The sequence below is a fragment of the Trifolium pratense genome, linkage group LG3 (assembly GCF_020283565.1).
Source record: "Trifolium pratense cultivar HEN17-A07 linkage group LG3, ARS_RC_1.1, whole genome shotgun sequence".
Classification (NCBI taxonomy): Eukaryota; Viridiplantae; Streptophyta; class Magnoliopsida; order Fabales; family Fabaceae; genus Trifolium; species Trifolium pratense.
The window spans coordinates 30,867,421-30,891,649 of NC_060061.1; the positions used below are offsets into that span (position 1 = coordinate 30,867,421).

General features: G+C 35.9%; 2 protein-coding genes across 7 annotated transcripts; one reads left to right on the top strand and one right to left on the bottom strand.

Moving 5' to 3' along the window:
- Positions 1-1,692: 1,692 nt before the first annotated feature.
- On the top strand, positions 1,693-15,918 carry LOC123913507 (probable serine/threonine protein kinase IREH1). 6 transcript variants are annotated; one of them, XM_045964275.1, is made up of 18 exons: positions 1,693-2,703; positions 6,860-6,924; positions 7,043-7,228; positions 7,322-8,683; positions 8,883-9,055; positions 11,380-11,626; positions 12,109-12,201; positions 12,294-12,434; positions 12,532-12,624; positions 12,758-12,962; positions 13,258-13,343; positions 13,446-13,534; positions 13,826-13,877; positions 13,965-14,021; positions 14,633-14,806; positions 14,904-14,984; positions 15,362-15,542; positions 15,642-15,918. In XM_045964275.1, exons 1-17 carry the CDS (start codon positions 1,959-1,961, stop codon positions 15,440-15,442), a joined length of 3,930 nt encoding a protein of 1,309 aa, XP_045820231.1. In that variant the 5' UTR covers positions 1,693-1,958; the 3' UTR covers positions 15,443-15,542; positions 15,642-15,918. The 6 variants fall into 6 exon arrangements, with proteins under 6 accessions (XP_045820231.1, XP_045820233.1, XP_045820234.1 ...); XM_045964277.1 differs by having other exon boundaries at positions 14,907-14,984; XM_045964273.1 differs by having other exon boundaries at positions 1,719-2,703; positions 7,043-8,683.
- A 5,006-nt stretch (positions 15,919-20,924) lies between these two features.
- Positions 20,925-24,138, bottom strand: LOC123916547 (probable inactive receptor kinase RLK902). The gene is made up of 2 exons (XM_045968020.1): positions 22,437-24,138; positions 20,925-21,795 (listed from the first exon to the last, which is right to left on the bottom strand). The coding sequence occupies exons 1-2, from the start codon at positions 23,824-23,826 to the stop codon at positions 21,170-21,172; spliced, it is 2,016 nt and encodes a 671-aa protein (XP_045823976.1). The 5' UTR covers positions 23,827-24,138; the 3' UTR covers positions 20,925-21,169.
- Between the last annotated feature and the right edge of the window lie 91 nt (positions 24,139-24,229).

Genomic DNA, 24,229 nt, shown 5'->3' on the forward strand with positions numbered 1-24,229 from the left:
CTATTATTTAACTTTTGCTATTTATTTTCGTAATAAACAGTAATTTGACACTTTTCCTTGCACAGATCATAACTGGAGCTTCGGATATCGGATTGAGGCGCGGAAATATGCGTTGGAAAGATAAGTAAAAATGCCACAACTTTTATGTTGAAGCCGAAGGCCAATTCTGAGCTCAAAGGAGTCATATTTACTCGTCAAGTTTCAGACTTACAAAGATTTAATTATTTTCCAACATGACTTATGTTTTTCGGCCCAATTGTTTTACGGCCCGTTTTACTTGATGTATAAAAACTGAAAAATCAGCCTAGGGCTGATCATTCTCAATATTCACGAAATAAACAAACCCTAGCAGCCAGCCTCTTTGAATGGAGAACTAAGAACTATAGATCAATCCGTTGGTTAAGACACTTTGGTTCATTATCTTGAGGTTTGAATTCTAATGCAATTTCAATTCGTGTTTCTATTTCTTTCTCTGTAAATTTCGCTGCCTTTCTCTTGCTTTATGACTTGCAATTCGTTTATCATTTGATGCTTAATTGTATGTAATTCGGTTGCAAGTTTCTACGAGGTTATTCGAATTAAGTTATCGCTTGTTTAATTTAATTCGGTTAGGAATTTACAGAGTCTATACGCTTGTTGTAGGATTGATTGAATTCGCGGTTTGCATAGTATTGATTGTGATTCTGTAACGCTTGTTTGCTCTGTCATAATTAATCATACGCACTGTTATAAGCTTTTTAAACAGTCCGAATTCATATAAAACCAATTGGCGCTTGATTAGTTAGTTTTATGATCAGTCAAGGATAGAAACTGAAAAGAAATATTTCTTCCGTGAACCTATGATAGATAACGAACGAAGTTTGACGTAACCAATGGATTGATTGCTTTGTTATTATTAAATTTCACACTTTTGCTCTCTGTTTTCACAAACCGAAACCCCCTAATTTACAATTTTTGCTTGAATCTGATACTGCTAATTATTGATAAAGAGTCCTCGTGATACGATACTCGAGTGTCGCTTCCCTACACTACCTTTTTCTTAAACTCGTTTTTGACCCGTGCGCGAGTAAAAAAAAAACTCTTTTTCTTCAAAAATAAAAATACAGTAACTTTTTTTTTAATAAAGAAAATACAGTAACTCTTTATAATTTCGACAAATTCATTGCATAAAATACAATTTTTGTATGGTTGAGACCTATAACTATAAAATCTTGTAGTAAAAGATAAAACACTATAGCTACAAAATGCAATTGAATTGCAATTTTGACTTATTATTAAAAACAATTAGTCAAAGACAAATTTGTATTCGTTAAAGCTTTATTGAGCGGTGTAACATTACTCAAATGTTACACCGGTATAATTTGATCCCTCCATATATATATATATACACTACCGTTAAAAAAAAACTCTTTTTCTTCAAAAATAAAAATACAGTAACTTTTTTTTAATAAAGAAAATACAGTAACTCTTTATAATTTCGACAAATTCATTGCATAAAATACAATTTTTGTATGGTTGAGACCTATAACTATAAAATCTTGTAGTAAAAGATAAAACACTATAGCTACAAAATGCAATTGAATTGCAATTTTGACTTATTATTAAAAACAATTAGTCAAAGACTTTAATCCAAGTCATACAAACTCTTGAATTCTAAGTCAAAGAATCGAAAAAATGGATTCTCATTATGTCATTTTTCTTAACTGCAAGTGTAAATACGTAATTCATTTTTCTTCCCAAGGTCCACAATCAACTAACCCAAAACCAACGCTCTTTTCACTTTCTCTCTCTAAAATCTAAAATCCAAATCCCAAACAAATCGCTTCTCTCTTCAACACACTCTTTCTCTCCATTTTTCAATTCAAACAAACTTAAAAATCACGATTCAATTCAATGCCGCGTTTGCTAGTAGCATTAAGCTGCTAGTGTTAAAGCTTATAATATCATAACAACCAAACATGGTCTTCAAAGGAAGATTCTTCTCTTCCAAAAAATCTGAAACTTCTAGTCCAGATGCTTCTTCTAACAGTCCTCGATCAATCTCCTCAAATTCTCCTTCTAGATCTGATAAGAAAAAAGCTAAATCAACCGTTATTCAAACCCTAAACTCCGCCGGAACAACCACCAGCGGCGGCGGATTTCTCGGAGCATCGGCTTCTAGTCGGAAGACGCAAGTTAAAGAAGGGAGTAAGAAGAAAGATGTTGTTAAAGGAAAGGAGAGTGAGATTTCAAATCTGTCGGAATCTCGCTCTCGTTCCGGTTCTAGTTCGAAGAAATTGACTCCGGCAACGGCGGTGGAGGTGAAGGAGTTACCGTCACCGTCGCCATATTCTTCTTCATCGTCGACTGCTGCGGCTTCTGTTTCACCGATTTTGGCGTCGTCGTTAGGGTTGAATAGGATAAAGACGAGATCGGGACCGTTACCGCAGGAGAGTTTCTTTGGTTTTAGAGGTGATAAGGGAGGAGCTACGGCGGCGGTGCTTGGTGCTAGTAATCTTTCTAGGCCTGGTGTTGGGAAGAAGAAAGAGGCTGGCAATCAGAATAGAGTCGGGTTTCGGGAAGGTTTTGTAATTGGTGGTAGCGTTGATAATGGGAGTAATTCGGATAGTTTGTCGTCGGGGAGTGGTGTACATTCGATTGATCAGAGTCCGGTTGTGTTGCCGCGGTCGCGATTACAGAATGGTGAATCGTCTTCTGAAACAGGTATCATCATTGCAAATTGGTGTCTCTATTTGTTCTTCCCATTTTTTGTAATGGCATAGGCATGTGTTTGTTTAGTTATGAAAGAGAATTATGGATATACATTTAGGATTTAATTGGTATGCAATGTAGAGATTTTTGACAGTGTTATTGTTGTCGGATTTAAAATATCTGACTTTAATTAAAACTATCTTTAAAAAGTGACATATACATGATTGGTTTTGATTGCTTGATAGTGTAAAACCTTTTACGCTGATATCAAAATTAAACTTAATACATTAAAAATAAAATAATTTATATATTTAATAATAAAATAAACTGGATTTCAATTTTTTCAGCTGACTTTTTATTCAGTCTTGATCTTAGTTTGGTAAGTTTTGATTGAAGTGTTGGTCGAGAGGCATTATGAACATTAACTTGTTTTGAAATTATATACTTTTGAAGAATGACTTAGTAACTTGTTCTTGTAGGATTTATAACGAATAGCATAATGGGTTTTATTCTGATCTTTAGTAGTGAGTGAACTGGGTAGGAATATCTTTATTGGATTAAGAAATGGGATCTATTGGATTGAATTATAAGTTCACACGTAGAAAGAGTCCTGGCTCAGTGATGGAGCCCGGAAATGTAGACGTATGAAATAATGGTTTTATTTACTGAAAGTTGTGCAAAACCTCTTGCAATTGACTGATAAATGAAAGATAAAATGTGTAGAAGGAAGTGATTCCGAAGGCATAACAAACTATCCAATAAGGCATAACAAACATGCCTACTGAGCATTCTAACCCACTCTTTATTTACCATATATCCTCAATATTTCTCTTTATTACATAAGGCCCTCTTTTCTTTATCACTCATACTCGGGTCTCTATCACTCAGTACTTTAGACAGGAATGAGTAAGAGTGTGCATGACAAAAATGGTTGTTGGAGTGTGCATGCATCAAACTCTTTTGTTTTAACTTTCACCTATTTTTGCTTGGAATTGTAATTTAAAATTAAATTGTCTATTATCAGAGATGAAAGTATTATGAAGTTATTATTTGTTAATTCCAAGAAATTTTGTTAACAGTTGGAATTGTAATTCTTATATACACCGAGTTGTTTGGAGTTGGGAGGTCCAGTTCTAATTCCAACTATCAAATTCAAGTTTGATTCTGTCATACAAACAGGACCATTATTGATAATGCAGTGAGCATAAGAGGATGCTTTTTTGGTTTAAATATACTTTTGGTCCCTGCAAGCTTTTTTTATTTTTTATTTTTTATTCTCTCCCTGTGAAGTCATAAACTATCATTGTGAAGTCATAAACTATCATTTTTGGTCCTTAATGTCAACCTTTGTAATAAGTTTTTGTATGTGGCTAACAGAGCTCCATTTGGCACTGACAACGTGACATATTTCGTTGACGTGACACCCTGTCTATTTGACTCAGCTAAAAATTCATCCCCACACTTAAATCTAAAAACCCTTAAACTGATCACCTCCTTCAATCCAAAAACCCACAAACTCATCCAGAAATTCATACCCACTAACCCACCTTCAATCTAGAAATCCATCCCATCCTTGATCTGAAAATCCATTCCGACCCTCCCCTCAACAGAAAAAGGCAAGCATGTCAATTGCCATGTGAGTTTAAGCGGCTTTGGCCTTCTATGACCAACCCAATTCGTGGAAGTAGGATGGCCGATGGTAACCATTCCGAGTCTTCCTTATCGTCTCACCACAAAACCCGATTTGAGTCTAACACCTCAACTGCCCGAGGCAGCCACCACTACCAATTTTCCATTTGATCACGAATTGTTGCTCAACCCTAATAACCCTAACTCTAACCCTAATATGATCCCAGAAACAAACAGCCAAATTTTCACTCGACCTTGATCCCTTTTTAATTCCCAAAGACCTGTCCACCACCTTTCCCGACATGTCTTCCACAAGCTCAAACAGCGAACCATAATCCTCGCTTATGGAAGCATCTGTGATCCTACTTCACTCTACCTCTAATTACTAGGATTCTGGGACCTCAACTCTCCCCCTCAACTTCTTTTGACATGCAGTTCCCACCCAGCTTTGACGTCTGCCACCCTGATTACCAGAATCTCATGGAAGCCTCCTCGACAAAGAGGAAGTACAAAGACGAGGATTGTAGTGATGGACTTGCTAGGAAAGGGAACAACTTTTGGTTAATGCTAACAGGTTTGCTAAAAGGGTTTCTGGCGATATGTTTCCTACAAGGTCCAGTGGCTGCCAAAAGTGAGATATTATTGACCTGGTTGAGTTGAGGCCTTCCAAGCATTCAAGGGTCGATGGGGTTGGTATTGCTTATAATGATGGCCCAAAATTTCACTTTGGGTTGATTTCTTGATTGAGTGGGGATGAATTTCTGGGTTGGGGGTGGGTTAGATCAATAAAGCATCCCACGTCATCAAAATATGTCACATCACAAGGTGCCAAATGAAACTCTGATAGACACATCAGCTTTTTTGTAAATGAGATTGACTTTAGGGAAAAAATATGGTGGTTTCTAAATTTACATTGAGGGATTCCCAAAAAAAGTTTACCAGGACCAAAAACCAGAAAATCCTATATTTGCAGGGGAGTCTGAACCTATATTTCCTTTTGAATAGTCATATTTAGAAGGGAACCATATTGCTATTAATTCATTGAATCATTTCTGGAACAAAATGGTCCTTTTTGTAAAGTTGTTGGCATAATACACATTAACTGAAAACACTACATTTAGGAATAAACTGAAAACATGGAAACAATTGAAGTTTTTTTTTCCAGTAGATGGGGTTTGGTTGCAATAACTGGAAACCATATTTAGAAGGGAACCATATTGCTATTAATTCATTGAATAATCTCTGGAACTAAATGGCCCATTTTGTAAAGTTGTTGGCATAATACACACTAACTGAACACACTACATTTAGAATGAACTGAAAACATGGAAACAATAGAAGTTTTTTTTTTCAGTAGATGGGGTTTGGTTGCAATAACTGGAAACCATGGAACTCAAAATTTTGGAACTACTATCTGAATGTTTGGGACCGTAGTTTTGACCTGAAAACTTGGCTGGGTTTGACTTAATCAAATTAACAGGCCACTGATGTGCTCACCGGTCAGGTTGGAAAGAAAAATCTGGTTAGCCATAACAAAAAACAAAAAGAAATCATATATAGCTGCATGTTTTTCGGATTTAATAAACATCAGTTGGGTTTAAATTTTTAAATAATTTGAAATGGCTGGTTGCCTGGCTTTTAATTTGTTCCCTCATGTTTGACTGAAAAGCAGTTAGAAGCAGGCATCAGATCCCATAGAAAGAGATACTCCAAGTACAAACACAACAAGGAGGCTAGAATTTTGCTTTCAAAATGATTTCATCGTAGCTGTTTCATCACCTATATTAAATAGAACAAGTCAAATAGATGCTGTTCAGAATTTAACACCTTTGTGAAATAACTAACCTCCTGTCAAGATAAATAAAGTTATAACAATAGTAGTTGAAGGAAATCCTACAGGGACATAGCCTTCACAAATAAACAACTCTAATAAAGGGAAACTTGGTACAATGAATCTCCTGTCTTGGAGGGCGTTCAGGGAAGAAATACACAACTAAATGTTACTTAAATTTGTTTTTTTTGGAAGTTATACAAATATTGTTTTGTTACTGAAATATTACTGAGCTTGATGAAATATGATACTTAATCCCAATATCAACATTAAACCATCTTTGAGCACATAACTTAGGAATTACTGCTGCCTGCATAATACTGGTAACATCTTTCACATAAAAAGTTGCTGGCAGGGGAGCCAAATACACCAGTTTCTAGTTTTCTGCATCGCTATCTTACAAGTTCATCCATTGTTTGTTTTTGTGGTTGACAGAATGTTTGTATTGGTGAAGTAAAGTAGTTGTAACTGTAAAAGTCCCCTCAGTTGCCTTGTTTTCAAGTGTTAATGCTTGGGGTATGTTAGAGTGGTAGGTTTTGTGTTGATGCCAATATATGTCCAGTTTTATGTACTACCAATCAGAAAATTTGTATCATTGCGTGAACTGTTTTCATGTTTATTTATATTGAAGTGTCTGCCAAAACTATGCTGTTTTAATACCAAAATGTGACTTAATATGACTTTTGCTCATCACATCACTTTAAACAGGAGAGCAGACATCATCCCAGAGCCAGAATGGAGGCTTAAGAAGTGAAGATGTTTGCACCCCAGAGGTACTGCTGGGAATGGAGTGTCTAATATCTTCTGTTATTGCTTTACTTAAATTTGTCAGAATTAGTTGTACTGTTTATTCACTTATTTTGGCAAAAAAACTGATTGTTCACTTTCCAGACCGCATATGATTTTGAAAATCCAAAAGAATCTGAATCTCCCCGTTTTCAAGCTATATTACGTGTCACAAGTGCCCCCGGAAAGAGGTTTCCTGGTGATATCAAGAGTTTTTCCCACGAGTTAAATTCTAAAGGTGTCCGGCCGTTTCCATTTTGGAAGCCTCGGAGGTTAAATAATAACCTTGAGGTACTTTACTTTCATTTTACATTTTATTGTGGATTTAATGGTTTGTGTTGTAGGAAACATTACTTCAAAATTGCTACACTTATTTTTTTGCAGGAGATCTTGGTTGTTATTAGGGCTAAATTTGATAAAGAAAAGGAAGAGGTGAACTCTGAACTGGCTATTTTTGCTGCAGACCTGGTTGGAGTTCTTGAAAAAAATGCCGATAATCATCCGGAATGGCAAGAGACAATTGAGGACTTGCTAATTTTGGCCAGGCGCTGTGCTATGACTACATCTGGGGAGTTTTGGCTTCAGTGTGAAAGCATTGTTCAGGATTTGGATGATAGACGTCAAGAGCTACCTCCAGGGACTCTAAAGCAGCTTCACACTCGAATGCTCTTCATTCTCACACGGTGTACTAGGTTGTTGCAATTCCACAAGGAGAGTGCATTGGCTGAGGATGAACATGTTTTCAATCTCCGTCAATCCAGAGTCTTGCATACTACTGGAAAAAGTATTCCTCCTAGTGGGGGAAGGGATTCTAAAAGTTTTGGTGTTGCAAAGACCTCAAAGGCTTCAACCAAAAAAGCTTATAGCCAAGAGCAGAGTAGCTTGAGTTGGAAGAAAGGTGTTATGAAACCAGAAATTCAGTTGCCTGCTGCCGATGATGATACTTTAAAAAGCTTCGAGTCTCCTTCTGGCAGGAATCGAATGGCTTCATGGAAAAAATTCCCATCTCCATCAGGAAAAAGCCCAACAGAAACTGTTCAGTTGAAGGACCAAAGTTATGGGACAGTCGAACCTTCAAAGACACCAGATAAGAGATTAACTTCTGATATAGATCTCTCTGCTGCCAAGCCGTCGGAGCTTCTCTCTGTCAAAGATTCTCATGACCATGCTTCCAAGCACCAACACAAAGCTTCCTGGGGATACTGGGGAGACCAGCAGCCGAGTACTAATGACGAGAGTTCAATAATTTGTCGAATATGTGAAGAGGATGTACCTACTCTACATGTTGAAGATCATTCAAGGATCTGTGCAGTTGCTGACAGATGTGATCAGAAGGGTCTGAGTGTCAACGAGCGTCTCTTAAGAATTTCTGAAGCCTTATCATCTACTCAGAAGGATTCCCAACAAATGGTCGGAAGTCCTGATGTTGCAAAAGTGTCAAATTCAAGCATGACTGAAGAATCCGATGTTCTTTCCCCTAAACTTAGTGATTGGTCGCGCAGAGGCTCAGAGGACATGCTAGACTGTTTCCCTGAAACGGATAATTCGGCTTTTATGGATGACCTAAAAGGATTGCCGCTTATATCATGTAGAACTCGTTTTGGTCCAAAGTCTGACCAAGGTATGACAACATCATCTGCAGGGAGCATGACTCCTAGGTCTCCTTTAATGACACCAAGGACAAGTCAGATTGATTTGCTCTTGGCGGGGAAGGGTGCTTATTCCGAAAATGATGATCTGCCACAGGTACACTCTTATTTTAACCTCTTTTATAAAGACTATTATTTCTAAGTTGTTGTCATATATTATGTCATGGCTGGTATATCCATTAAATTCAGGATTTTCTATGTCGACTTCCATATGTGTTTAACGTTTTGTATGGTGTTGGTGATGATTCAGTTAACTGTCCCTAAACCAGCCTATTATATTCTTTGGATTGTTGTAGATGAATGAACTTGCTGATATAGCACGATGTGCAGCCAATGCTAGTCTGGATGATGATCGCACGGCGTCGTATTTATTGTCTTGTCTTGATGACTTGAGGGTTGTCGTAGAACGAAGGAAGTTCGATGCACTTACTGTTGAAACCTTTGGAACACGCATTGAGAAGCTGATCCGGTTAGTACCTCTTTATTAAATATATTATGGAAGGAAATCCTAGCAATGTTGAACCTCAGCGAGTGAATTCTTATGAATAAATTGTGTAAATTCTAGTTAAAAACACTTTTGATGTAGATTAATTATGTTTCTATAACTGTTTCAAATCATATATCATATGATAATACTGCATATTTTTATTTACTATCTGTCCCGTGCCTACTCCGGGATTATTGGTCAGACTTTCCTCATGTTCACCTGAAATATTTTCTTCAATGTTCTGTACTTGTGTGATAGGCAGCAACCCCAAATCAAATGTGTCTATATGATAGAAGAAATAAGAGAGTCACAGAAGATTGCTATCTCTAAGTGGCTGAGTACTAGTAGTGACAGCTAACTAACAAATGTTAGTTGGCTAGAAGACTCTGAGGTAGTTATAAGCTGAGTGAAGAAAGATTAGGAGGTATCTTTGGAATTGTGTATCATTCTTGGTGAGGAAAAGTCATGTCATGTCCTCTCATTCTTGGTATCTTTGGTATTGTATCATTCTTGGTGAGGGAAAGCCATGTCATGTCAATTCTTCAATGAGAGCAGTTCAGTTTTTTCATTCTTCCGAACCTATTTCTATCTAATTGGTATCAGAGCTCGATGTTAGTGTCTTAGCAAGGGACTCCCTACAGAGGGGATGAGCATAAAAAGGCCTAGTGAAGTGTCGTAAAGTGCAGCCATCAGGGTTTCGGCTTTCAAGTGTTGTAGATTGAAGACACATCCATGTAAAAAACTAAAAAAGTTATTTTTTGCTTGTCCAAAAAAAAAAAAAAACTAAAAAAGAATATACTGTATGATATGTAACTCAAAATCTAAAACTTATGTAAAAGTAATAAATTTCACTCATACATGTTGGTAGACTTGTAGTATATGTATATCAAACTTTACAAAGTCCACTCGAAGGAAAAGAACACTACAATTACGAAAACATAACATAATTAATGTCCTATTGCTTTAAATAACTCAAACTTGTCTCTGAATGCATATTGCTGAACATTGATGACATGACTCTGTTTATGAGGTCATGGAGTTTAATAAATATAAATACATGAAAAAGGAAGAAAAAATCACCTGCTTTAGTGCTATGATGTTAATAGCGGCACTATAGCGTGGCGTTAGACTACCTCTCCGCTATGCTATAAGGCCGCACTCCGCTATTTAGAGAAGCGGGAATAGCGGCCGCTATTTGCAGGATAATAGCAGTGGCGTAGCGGATCGGTAGCGCTATTTGGCTGCTTTTGCGTTTTGGTGGGAAATTTTTTATAAAAACCCTTATTTAGGAAATAAATCATAAATAAAGTGAGGGGTATTTTAGTCTTCATTTAGAACCTATTTTGATGGTAAATGACAATATTTAGTATAATTATTAAGTAAGAAAGTCCTTTTAATTTTGTGTATTATTCTATTTTTTAGTATTTATGTATGTTGTTGGAATTTATGTTTAATTTGTACATGGCCGCTATACTGCTATAGCGCTACCTGCTATACCGCTATAGCATTTTTTAGGGTCGGTGCTACGCGCCGCTATCTGATATTAACAACATAGCTTTAGTGAACGAAAATAGAGCATGCAGTTCTCTCTAGGATATACCTGGGTAATATAGTGAGAAAATAGGAAATTGGATTGCAATCAAAACAAAAAGAAAAGGAAAAAACAGAACATACAATTTTTTTTTATAAGATAGGCAAATGTAGCCGGTTAATTTGTTAAGGGGAGATGGAATTTGTTAGTAGCAGGGATCGAACCTTAGACCTCTTTCTTAATACTCCTTCAGCATCCCAACCTATATCACTAAGCATAGAATATAAAGGGCATTACATGATGCCTTGTGTCTTCAGACCTGCAACTGCAACAATATCTGTCATTGGTATTGCTGCAGGTTGCATCTCCATTTGGAAGATAAGGGCTGTTATTTTTCTGTAGTTTTATAGAGGATGAAGATGTTTTCTTTTTCCTTCTGGTTTTTTCTAATGATCAGATCAGCTGATTTTTGTATGCTAGTTGTTCTTGCCTTTCAGTTCCTCTTGAACTCAATCTAGTTATATATTCTTTTTCTTTTACATATAGTATTAGTTATTCATGAGACATCTTGCACATGTTATGCATTGCTCTTCCCCCAAAGTCAATACCATGGCTCTGCCCCTGATTATATCTGAAGTCGATAAATTTGGGGGCAAAATTGTATTCCTTGGCTCCCCACTCGTCCTGCCATCGCCACAATTTGACATGAACTATACAAGTTGTCATTTGCAATTTATTGATGATTATTGTTAATAAGTTGCAATTTATTTTGCAGGGAGAAGTATTTGCAGCTTACTGAGATGGTGGATGTTGAAAAAATAGATGTAGAGAGCCCTGTAATGGATGATGATGTCATCTTGGAAGATGATGTGGTTCGCAGCTTGAGAACAAGCCCAATTCATTCTTCAAAGGATCGTACCTCTATTGATGACTTTGAGATTATAAAACCTATCAGTCGTGGGGCATTTGGAAGGGTTTTCTTGGCTAAGAAGAGGACCACTGGTGATCTTTTTGCAATAAAGGTAATTATGTTTTTTGTTTTTGACTCATTAGTTACTGTTTAAGCTCTGCCTTTCATTTAATGTTTTGACGTCATTGGTTGTTTTGCATCTTTGATAAATCTGAACACCAATTAGTCCCCACATTTAATTCTCGGCATGTCTCATTTTTCTGCCCATTCATGTAGCTTTTAGTAGCGTATAATAATATTCTGTTATTGTTTGTTGAATTTTGTGTGTGGAGCTTTATTTAAGTTTATATTATATATGTCACTGAATATTGTGTCTTCCATGAAATACTGGTTGCTGTCATGTGTTTTTAGTCTTCGTTATTTTGCCAATTTTTCTCTCCTTGTCTGGAAAATGATCTGCATTTATTTAATGCAACACCTTTTGGGACATAGCTTTGTTGGGATACATTTGACTTGTGTTGTAAATTTGGTTCTATTTCCTGTTCTGTGCTTTCAATTCATAGTTTATTACCATATTTAACTGTTTTGTGACAGGTTCTTAAGAAGGCAGATATGATCCGTAAGAATGCTGTAGAAAGTATATTAGCGGAACGTGATATCTTAATTACAGTGCGCAATCCTTTTGTGGTGAGTGGACCTAACTTGTTAATTATTCTATTCTCTCTCTGTTGCTTTGAGAAATGGTACCCTGGTTCTAACATTTGTTTTAATTTTATCAGGTTCGATTTTTCTATTCTTTTACATGTCGTGAGAACCTGTATCTTGTCATGGAGTATCTGAATGGTGGAGACTTGTATTCATTACTAAGGAATTTAGGTTGTCTAGATGAGGAAGTTGCTCGTGTATATATTGCTGAAGTGGTAATTATGGGCATTCTCTCTTCCCCACTCTTTCTAAATAAGGAAAATCATCTTTTATTACTTTGTATTATACTACAAAATTTTCATCCAATTGTAGGTGCTTGCATTAGAGTATTTGCACTCACTGCGTGTTGTGCATCGTGACTTGAAGCCTGATAATTTATTGATTGCACATGATGGTCATGTCAAGGTAACTACTGACTGGTTTACTTTCACATTGTGTCCTTTTGAGTTTCAACTTTCTTGTGCCCTGTGGCTTAGTTTATACGTTATGCATGTTCAGCTAGTCAACTAGATACATTTTCTTGCATTTACTATTGCAGTTAACAGACTTCGGTCTTTCAAAAGTTGGTCTCATCAACAGCACAGATGATTTGTCTGGCCCAGCAGTCAGTGGTACATCCCTACTTGGGGAGGATGAATCTCATACATATACATCTGAGGATCAAAGGGAACGGAGGAAGAAACGTTCTGCTGTTGGCACACCTGATTACTTAGCTCCTGAGATACTTTTAGGAACTGGACATGGTTCGTATAGTCCCATTTTTATGTTTAAGGTGGTCCGTTTTCTGTTTTCTTTTCCATCTTTTGAAAAGCAGATTAAACTAGTCTCTATTATGGAATTTGTTTTACAAATAAAGTTATTCTGCTGTTAAGGTAAACTCTTATGATGTGAAACAATATGGAAGGGTTATTAGAGTGAAATAATGAAATTAAATGAGACTTTTTGCTTTCATAGTAGCCTGCTGATTTTGTGTAAATGTTCGCATGTATTCTTGTGTATTTTATTGCAAACTTAACACTATTTGTTCAAATTTTGTAGGGTACACTGCGGATTGGTGGTCTGTTGGGGTCATTTTATTTGAGTTGCTTGTTGGTATTCCACCATTCAATGCAGAGCATCCTCAGGTTTATACCTTGCTTCTTTGTGCGAATTTTTTATTTTATTTTTGCTCTGCTGGTAGTTTATTGAATTCTCACTACACATTATGCAATTTTGTGTGTTTGTAGACTATATTTGATAATATTCTTAACCGTAAGATACCTTGGCCTGAAGTTCCTGAGGAAATGAGTCTTGAAGCACATGATCTTATTGATCGGTAATGGACATGCTATGTTTTATTTGTACATCACTGTTTTTATCATATGCATTAGGAAGTTATTTTTTTTTTTTTTTGACGCAGGAAGTTATTTGTTTAAAACTTCATATTTTGCAACATTGTTTACTTAATTTTGTTTCAAAACTTTTGAGTGATTTTGCTCCCCTTTAGTGCAAATATGCTCTTTCCTGACATATTTTGTATAGCAATCTTGGTCCCATATTTTGTTATATTCGGGAAAGCCTTTGACATACTAACCAGTAACTACTAACAAGTTACCATGATTTTCAGATTGTTGACCGAAGATCCTAATCAAAGACTAGGAGCTAGAGGTGCATCAGAGGTGATCTAATATCTTAAAAACACATGCTTGTTTTCAATGATCTTTCCCCCCTTTCAAATATCAGACTGATAAGTGCTTATAATCCAGGTAAAGCAACACGTTTTCTTCAAGGATATTAACTGGGACACGCTAGCCAGACAGAAGGTATGTAAGTGCCTGTTTGGATAGGATATCCAAATGGTTGGTATCAAGTAAATTGTTTCAATGCTACTAATTGTGATAGTTTGCATTTTGGATATTTCTGTAGTGAGTAGAATTGATTTTGACAAAGTGAAACTTTTTAGTTAACTTTTAAAACAAGTAGAATTGATTATAGATGTGGCATCCACAAAACTCCTAACATTTATAATGGCATGTTTGTTTCTACGGTGGAGGGAATTCAAACCAGTAAACTCGCCAATTTCATGCTTCTGAAATTCACGGTGAAATTATTCTTGAGACTCGAGATTGTAAATCTAAACATGCAATCAAACAAGCTATAAGTTATTGTACCCAAAAAAAACAAGCTATAAGTTAGAAGTGTTTCTACTTTATTATCCAAAGTCAAATCTTCTAAACTCACTTTGGAAATATCATTACTAACCAAACATTTTATTTTATTTCAATTATATAAAAATCAGTTATTTTACCATCAATGCTTTCGAATCTATTCTACCAAAATCTAAAACAAAGCAACCCTTAATGATTCACGGAGACCAATGTTTTTATTAATACCGTCAATCACTGAATAGTACTGTCAATCACTTGATTTTCAGGCTGCATTTGTTCCTGCTTCTGAGAGTGCTCTAGACACCAGTTACTTCACTAGTCGCTACTCATGGAATACTTCTGATGGCCTTGCATATCCGCCAAGTGATTTTGAAGATTCTAGTGATGCTGATAGCTTAAGTGGCAGCAGCAGTTGCCTGAGCAATCGCCATGATGAATTGGTACTGCATTTACTTACAATGCTAAATGTAAAATACAAACTGTTAAATGTCAATTTAAGTATTTTGGGCTGATTTTTGCGAACATCTAATCTACAAGCAGGGAGATGAATGTGGGGGTCTTGCCGAGTTTGATTCTAGTTCTTCTGTCAATTACTCTTTTAGTAATTTCTCCTTTAAGGTAATTCTCTCAAATCATATTCTATATATTTATATTATAAATAATTAGAATTCATGAATGTTGCGTGGAAGGGTAACTCTGCATATAGTTTACTCAGCCTAATGACTCAACATAAACATTGGATTTCATCAATTCAATCATTGAATTAAAAGTTCTTATTGAGTAGATCAACCTAATAGACTTGTATTAGTATGGGAATGGGATGAATAGGAAGAATGGCCCCGCCCCTAACTTTAGTTGTTTTTGACCTGTTTTGCATGTTAATATTTATTTTGATAATTTTTTCTTGGTTTTCTTTCGGCCTTATGCTACAATATTTTACCGATTTATGCTTAATATTTCTAATTTTGTGCTTGATGTTTCCGTCTGGTTTTCAGAATCTCTCCCAACTTGCGTCAATCAATTATGATCTCACCAAGGGATGGAAAGATGATCCCTCAACAAATTCTAGTGCATAGCTGTCTCATCTCCTGTCAAAGTTCAGAATTTGGTTTTCGACCTATGATGCAAGTAATTTGGGAGGCATAACAATCAGTGTTGTTTGTATAACTTGTACATGTATGATTCTGCAAACCTTGTCATTTCCTTTAATATTTTTCATCATATAATTCATTCATGTGTTCTTGCTTATCTAATTTGTATTCCTGGATTTTGCAGACATTTAGAGAGACTCGAAGTGGTTCAGGATGTACTCTTTCGATATTAGGTTACAGGATAATAGTGGGTGGTTTCAATCTGCTGGTTAAATTTGTGTATGAATTGAGGACTGTGTAAATTGTAAAATGCATATTATATTAGCTCATATTGTTCTGTAGTGTTCCCTAATATGTTAGCAATGAGAATACATCCCATTTTGTTCAGGCCACTGTAATATAATTTACTTATATTTATTTTTATATATATAAAATTAAAGTGTGAGTGAATTTTCTTATTAGCCCCAACGATCAATTTAACCTTTTACAAGCTAAAGTCATTAATGTCACGATGGCATGTTAATTGCTCTTTAATTCTTATTTAGCCAACTCAACATTTTACATGATTTCATTTTATATGTAAAAAAAAAACACTAAGGCACGGCTATAAGGAACAGGCTCCCCTCAAGTCTTTATCAAGAAGAGCACTAATATAAGCAGGAATTGAATCTAGCATAACAAGTGTGAAACCAACATCGTGGCCTTTAAACGCAAGAGCATCAACACAAGAGTTTGTCTCACAGTGAATATGATTTACATGGATGGTCCAACCTGGAAGGTGGATAAGAGAGATAACCTCGTGGAGAAGAGGTTGTAGATAAAAGATGGAAGAAAACCGATTGTTGATCATATTGACGACATTAGTTGAATCAATTTCTAAGATAATGAGTCAAACGCATATCTCTAGCCATTTGACAACCAAATAGAATACCACATAACTCGGCAAACAAGGCATTTCTTGTTCCGAGATTACGCAAAAAAATCCTTCACAAAATGACCACGGTGATCTCTAATGAGGTCGCTACAAGTTGAATTTCCATTTTTGTAAGAGCCATCAATGTTTATTTTAACAAAACCAGTAGGAGGTCTTATCCAATGAATATTGTGCTTAGATATATTCTCATCCTGAGATGCAAGAAGACATTTTATCTCTTTCTCAATTTGATAAGCCATATTAACCACCTTGGAAGTAAGGTGGTTCCCAAGTTCAGTCTCTCTAGAATAAAACTAGGTTGTTACGATCTTTCCACAGAGCCCAAACTGACACACCAAAGAAAGTAGGCTAATCAGAGTTACTAGCTCCAATGTTCTTAGTTGTGATGTTCCATTCGAGCCAAGCATGTAAACCAAGGCTAAAGAATTTATCCCAATAGCCTTCAGTGATGAATTGATTCTAATATTGTTGAACATCTTCACAATCCCGAAGCATATGCATGATGGTTTCAGGTTGAGATTGACACCTAGGGCACAAGTCATCGTTTGTCATCTGCCGATGAGCTCTCACTGCATTAGTAAGTAAGGATCCATGAGCCAGCTTCCAAAGAATTGTGCGAACTCGAGTTGGTCCTTTCATTGCCAAACCTGATCAAACAAAGAATGAGTATTAGTAATATCATTATTCAATCCACTAATAAGATTGTAAGCTGTTTTTTAAAACTAAAATTCCCATAAGTGGAAAGATCCCAGTTAGGCATATCGTTGTTGCCATTGGTTGGAGCCTTCAACTTAGCTATGAAACTTCAAATAGAATCAGGAAGCCTATTAGTAATCAAATCCCAGTTTCAACCCTCATTTATCGCATAATTTGACACAGAGTACTCTATTTCACTAGAAGGGATGGAAGCCTCATAATGATCCTACAAAGCACCACACTTTGGGATCCAAGGATCTCTCCAAAAACGGGTTTCATTCCCATCGAATATGACATTTGACTTGCTCCCAAGACTTTGAGATAGCCCTCCAAATATTTGAGGAATTGCTACGAACTACAATAGAAGGAGTAGAGAGAGAGCCACGTTTGTATTTGACTCTCATAACCTGCACCAAAAGGATCTCATAACGTTTTTCTTTTAAGTGTATATGATTGAACAATTTAATTGATGTCATGGATTTTCTTACATGCAATGTGAGAAGTAATTCTTCCACACTATTCATGTGTAAAATTAATATCAATTTTCTTTTTACACGAGATAATATTTTCATTTTTCTAAATCTTTCACCTCTTAACTATTTCTTTTTTAATAAAAAAATTAAATTAAATCTGTCTATCTACCTCATTTTTCTATGCAAATAGTAACCTCTATTTATAGAAAAATATATGCCTAAATTTTAGAAACAAATCTACTTTAAAATAAAACATAATCCAAGTAAAAGTGCCCTCCAAGAAAAAGTTTTTTTCCCCCAAAAACAGTGTGATGCGCCTAGCGCGGCTATACACCGTGCCTAGCGCAGGTACCAGCATCTACCAAGAAAAAAAACTTAAACAATTGCGCCCAGTGCATTAGTCTTCTACACCAAGCGCAACTCATAGCTAGCACATGATTTTATGACTTTTTGTAACTGAGATTTCAAGGCCTATTCAACAACATACATGTTTTTTTTACACAGGTATTGAATGTTTGTCCTTAAAAGGCCAGATTCAACGGTGCTGACCACGACATGAAGGTTCATATAAAAGAACGATTCATACAGTTTGTGTAGCCTTAGACCATGTTGATATGTCCACCTCCAAAACCAAGTCCAAACTAAAGATGCGCCAAAAGGCTGGCCAAAACGTTCATCAAAGAGACCAAGTTATAGTCAGGACGAGCGGTCTACGAAGCGTTCTCCTTCTTTATTTGAGCATGCAGAGTCTCAATATCCAGACACACACATGAATTCCAATCATCAGATCCAAGACGTGAAAGTTCACAGAAATGTAGTCATTCTCCACATCCGGCACCATCACATTCGACACTAGCTGCCACACTAAAACGCGATTGGCCCAACTTGGACTAGTTGCCTCCTTTTGTGCACCCGTTTATTAAAAACTTCATAGAAGTTGTAGGGGACAGACATTGCGGATTCCATGTTGGTGCTGGCCTAATCGGAGAATCTGAAGATCCTTACCAGATGGTCCGTCGTAATTTGACAATTGAATTGAACATAAACAAGAAAAGGTATATAGAAGTGTTTGGAGGTGAAGAAAGATTCAATCAAATCAAAACGCTCTTATTCCGGAACGTCTCGGCCGGGAACTTGAGGAAAAATGGGTGATGATGTCGGACATGGGTTTTTTAATAGCACAAATGTACAAATATCCAGTTGTCCTACTAATTGGTAACATGTATTCTGAAACTTATTTTCCGTTATAGGGTTAGCCTCCACATAGAGAGAAACTAATGTGCCTCGGATGGATGAACCGCAACCATTTCATGTAGATATATTTGAAGTCGGACAATCGGATACCTTAATCCAGTAGCATGTGGGATCAATACCATTTGAAATTCGCTGACAATTGACCTAGTAAATATGCTCATTGTATGGAAAACTACAACTAGTGAAGTTTTTTCCTTTCATGGATATCGAACCACGTACCATGGGGTTCAAGTACGTGTTAAATTCATTCCCACTAGGATGGCGTGTCCCTTTGGTGAACGCTACAAGGCCAATGATGCGTCATCTCATAGCATAAAGTAGGGCAATTATGTATTTTTTAAAAAAGGTAGGGAAATTTGGATTTTTTTTTTGTTATAGGGATAATTCGAAAGAAAAAAAAAAATCAACTGAATTCACACCAACTATATTTGTGGGTGGCTTTTAGGGTGATCACTCAATTAAGTCTCTCACTGGTGAATTACGAAAAAAAATACAATTAGATTTGATCAACAGTTCAAATATGTTATCATTAAAAATGAAAATATATACACATCTCCACACACAATTGTGTCCCAATGTGGTTGAACCTATCATCTTCAACCTCTAACTTAGAGGTTTCTTCTCACCTCCTTCAATTTTTTCTTGTGTTTGTTAAATGGAAAAATATTATATACAATTAAATGCATACATTTTGCAATCATGTGATATGATGATTTCGTTTCATATTTGAACCCAAAAATATTTTCTTAACCAATCATCTTCAATCTCCATTAGGAGTAGTCCTGCAAAGGAGAAGAAGAAATGACATCTGTGATTTTTTTAAAATTGATTATTGTTCTAAAAAAATTATGCGACTTTTTTGTCGAGAAGAAACAATTTTGGGATTTAATTTCTGGGTTCAACTACTTTGCACCTAAGTTGAAGGTTGAAGACTTGAAGATGATGGATGGATTAAACACTGACTCTAGGTTCAACCACATTGGATAAGATTGTGTGTGGAGATGTGTATATGTTCTCATTTTTAATTATGATAGATCTCAACCGTTGATCAAAATTAATGGTATTTTTTTCCTGCTTCACTTGTAAGATATTCATTCACGATAATGATGTCATAATCTTAGATAAAATATATATAAAAAAATCATGTTAATTTTGATGAATTAAATATTATAACAAATTTTATGTCCTGAAGATATATTTTTACCTTTTTAAATGATCAAACAAGATTTTTGATAATATTCATAGATTAAAAAAGAAATTTGGTTCAACCTTGTTGACGAATTTTTTTTTTTTTGTCAAGAACCTTGTTGACGATTTAATAAACATAAAGACTAACTTGACAAAAATAAGAAGATAATGACTTGTTTGAAACTTTAAATTAACTTAAAAGAATTTCAAGTACAGTTGTGACTTTTATTAAAAGAGTACTAATCTTAAGGATCAAAATTCTTTGAAAATTTATTTTGATTTTACAGAATCTCAATATGGGATAACATCTACATCTTGATCCACATGCTAAGTCAAAGAAGAGTTAATCAAAGTTGTTTTTTTTGGTATAAAAATCATCCATCTTTACCAATTTGAAAGGTTCACAAGACTCAAAAAATTTAAAGATGTGATCAATGCCAACTAGAAACAGTAGCCACTATATATCATCACACTTTTAACAGAGAAAAAGGTTTCACCAAAAGCAAAAGTTAATGCTAAAGCAAGAATAATAATTACATCAACAAGAATCTAGACCCAAATACAGATATACACTCCCACAAGAATATATTGATTGAGAAGAAAAATAGGTAAACTACTACAATAGATATTGGAGGAGAAAAGAAGGAAATACATCAAAGTTGGGGGAGCTAATGAAAATTTAGGCCAAAGATAAAAAAAATGTTTAATTATCTTGCAGGTCCTTAAACTATTTAGAGAATTTTAAATAGATCCCAAAATTAAAATAATTTGTAATCGGATCGCCGAATTTGTTAATAATTGTTTTTAATTAGGTCTCTAAATGTTTACAAATTCAGAGACCTAATTACAAATCATTTAAAAGTTTAGGAGGATCCTAGTGATAAATTATTTAGAAGTTAAGGAACTCAATTAAAAAAATTGGTTCAAGGTTTCTAATTAAATATTTTTCATAAATTTAGGGACTCAATTACAAACAAAAAAAAAAGTTCAGAGACCTATTTAAAAATTTCCAAATAGTTCGAGGACCTACGAAATAATTAAACCCTAAAATAAGTTACAGCATAAGCACACATGATTCAGGCAGGAAAAAAGATAAGGGGACTTTTGACAAAGCCAAGAACATCCTTTCACAGTTCATCAATAGTAAAGTAAGATAGAGAGTCAAACTCATCTAGAGGAGTTATCATCTATGTCATCAGGTTGTTCAATTTGATCTAGACTTTCTTTCAAGCTAGACCTATGCAGCTCTTCTATGTGCTGTCTCACTTGCGACATCGAAGGGCGGTTATCAGGGTAAGTGGCAGCGCAATCTACTGCAAGTTGCAACAACTGAACCATTTCCTCTTCAACATTTTGATACCTAAGGAGTTCAAGATCAAAGACCTCGGAAGTCCATTCTTCTTTAACAACTGATTGCACCCATCTCGGAAGGTCGACTCCTTCGTCGTTCAAGAGGGTATGAGTTGGAGCCTTCCCGGTCAGAAGTTCCAAGAGCAATACACCAAAGCTGTATACATCTGCTTTCTGAGAAACTTTCCGTGGATCAGTTACTTCGGGAGCACGGTAGCCGGCAACCCTGTTAGGTGTGGTTGAAGGACCAACAAGATGTGCAAGACCAAAATCAGATACTCTTGCATCATAGGACTTGGTTAGCAAAATGTTGGACGATTTTATGTTTCCATGAGAAACATTAGGTCCTTGTGAATGCAAGTACTCAATGCCGCGAGCAGCTCCAAGTGCAATGCCTGATCTCATTTCCCAATTCAGTGGTGTCCTACCCCCTCCTTTGTTTCCTGTATTCAAAATAAAATAATGAACTTTCATTTTACCATTGTTCATGTTAATGTGTATGTCAAAAAATAAAAAATGTCAAGGCTCTAATTCATTTTTAACATAGTTACAACCTTGTTTGCATAAACACAATTAAGCAATTATAGCATAAACGCTTATGTATAAGTTATTTTAAAAAAAAAATGATAAAATAAAGTCAATACTTTTTTATAAGCTATTGTGGAGAACTTAATGAAATAAGCTGAAAACAGCTTATGGACATGTCATAAGTTGGTCCCATAAGCTTCCCAAACAGTCTCACAACTGCTTATGTTAGTAGATAAGCCAACCCAAAGTGGTTAATGCAATCTAAAAGCTGATACCAAATCACAACCTTAACAATATAACAAACCTAAATGGATGTATGTAAAAGGAAACAAGTGAACTGAAATGCAAGACAAAATTATAGATCCTAAAGGATTACTATACTCTTCTCTCTTCTTTTATTAAATGCAATGCAATTAATTAATCAAAAAAGGAACACGAAACTGAAAAGAACACCAATTGCAGTAATCATAATTCTATATCGAAATAAGTAAAGAAATCTAAAGTCATAACATAGAAACATGAACAAGTAAAAAAGGAAGCAAAGTAAAACTCTCACCATGCAAAAGTGCAGATAAGCTTCCCATATGCAAATAATCATGAACAAGAAGCTTCTCATCTCTACTATAATAGTAAGCCCTAAGAGGTGCTAAATTTTCATGAACCATTGCACCAACCCTCTCAATCTTCTCCTTAAATTCCCTCTCAGAAATAGTCACATCCCTTAACCTCTTCACAGCCACAACCACAGGACCAACCTCCAAAACTGCCTTATAAGATGTCCCAAAAGTCCCTTTCCCTAATACCTCAGCAGAAGCTCTTAACAAATCCTCCAAATCAAACACCTTACCCCAATTCCTAAAAAAGACCAATTTTTTATCACCACCACCAATAACAACGCTTTCACCACCTCTCTCACCATTCACCGCCGCGGGCGCAGCCATAGCCGCTGCGGCCGACGAAAACCCATTTCCAATATTCTCACCATGAATCTCCTCATCATTCTGATTATGCTTCAAAGTTGCTGCAACATCATCAATTGAACTAGTTTTTTCACCATTCCTATTCCTGCATAAGAGAATCAAAGCAAAAACTACAAACAAAAGAATCACAACAGACCCAATAACAATTCCAGCTATAGCACCACCAGATAATTTTCCTTTCTTCTTGTTCTTCATAAACCCATGATTTCCATCAACCACACTTGAATTTCCATTACCACTATTTACACCCCTAGTTCCACTATTTGAACCTCCTTCTTCTTTAGGACAAGGGTTAAGGGGTTTCCCACATAAGAGATTACCCAAAAACGAATCTTTACCAAAAGTTTGCAATTTTTCAGGAACTGAACCGTTCAACAAGTTGTTTGAAACATTGAACTGATCGAGTTGAACCCGGTTCAACTCAGTAAGAGAACCGGTGAACCGGTTATTTTGAAGATATAGGGTTTTCAACCGGGTTAGGTTTTGAAATCCAACCGGAATTTTACCGGAGAAGTTATTGGAAGCCAAATTGAGACGAACAAGACCGGTGAGTTGAAACAGTGTCACCGGAATTTCGCCGGAGAGAAGATTCTGCTGGAGGTAGAGATTTTTTAGGGAAGTGCAAGCAGAGATGTCAGAGGGAAGAGGACCGGAGAGGGAATTGAAACGGAGACTGAGAGTGTGGAGGTTAGGGAGGCCGGAAAATACGCCGGCGGGGAGGTTGCCGGAGAGTGAAACAGCAGGGAGGTGAAGCTCGACTACATGAGTGTGGTTTTGGTCACAATGGACGCCGGGCCAGTTACAGGGAGTGGCGGAGGTTGTGTTCCATAGAAGGGTTCTTCCAGTTACGGCGGCGCGTAGAGTTAACAGAGCTGCGCGTTCAGAAGTTAAATCAGGTTTTACTGACGGAAGAAAAATTGTCAGAAAAAAGAAGAACAGTTTTAGCTTGTGAAACTTCATTTGCATTTGAATTTTGAAATGTGTTTTTTTTTTCTTTCTTTGAACTCTTCACATGAAATTTGGTTTTGAGAATTAAAAAAGGGGACAGAGCGGTTATGGTTTTAGGTTTGATTTTTGTTTGGTTGTGAGAGTTTGGACTTTGAGCATACACGCCAACACAAGAAGTGGAGTGAGAGAGTGGAGAAAATGAAAACAAACAAATCCCATATTTAAATTTTGTCAATCAAATTATACACTTGTTATTTTGTTTTTTAGCTGATCTTCTGAAAATTTTATTTATGAAAAAAAAAGAGTGATAAGATAATAAAGAAATGAAGCTTACGTTATTAATGAGTTTCTCTAAAATGAATTATTTTAAAGAAATTGAGTTCGATTCATAGTCTCAACTCCATTACAAAATTCGGACATA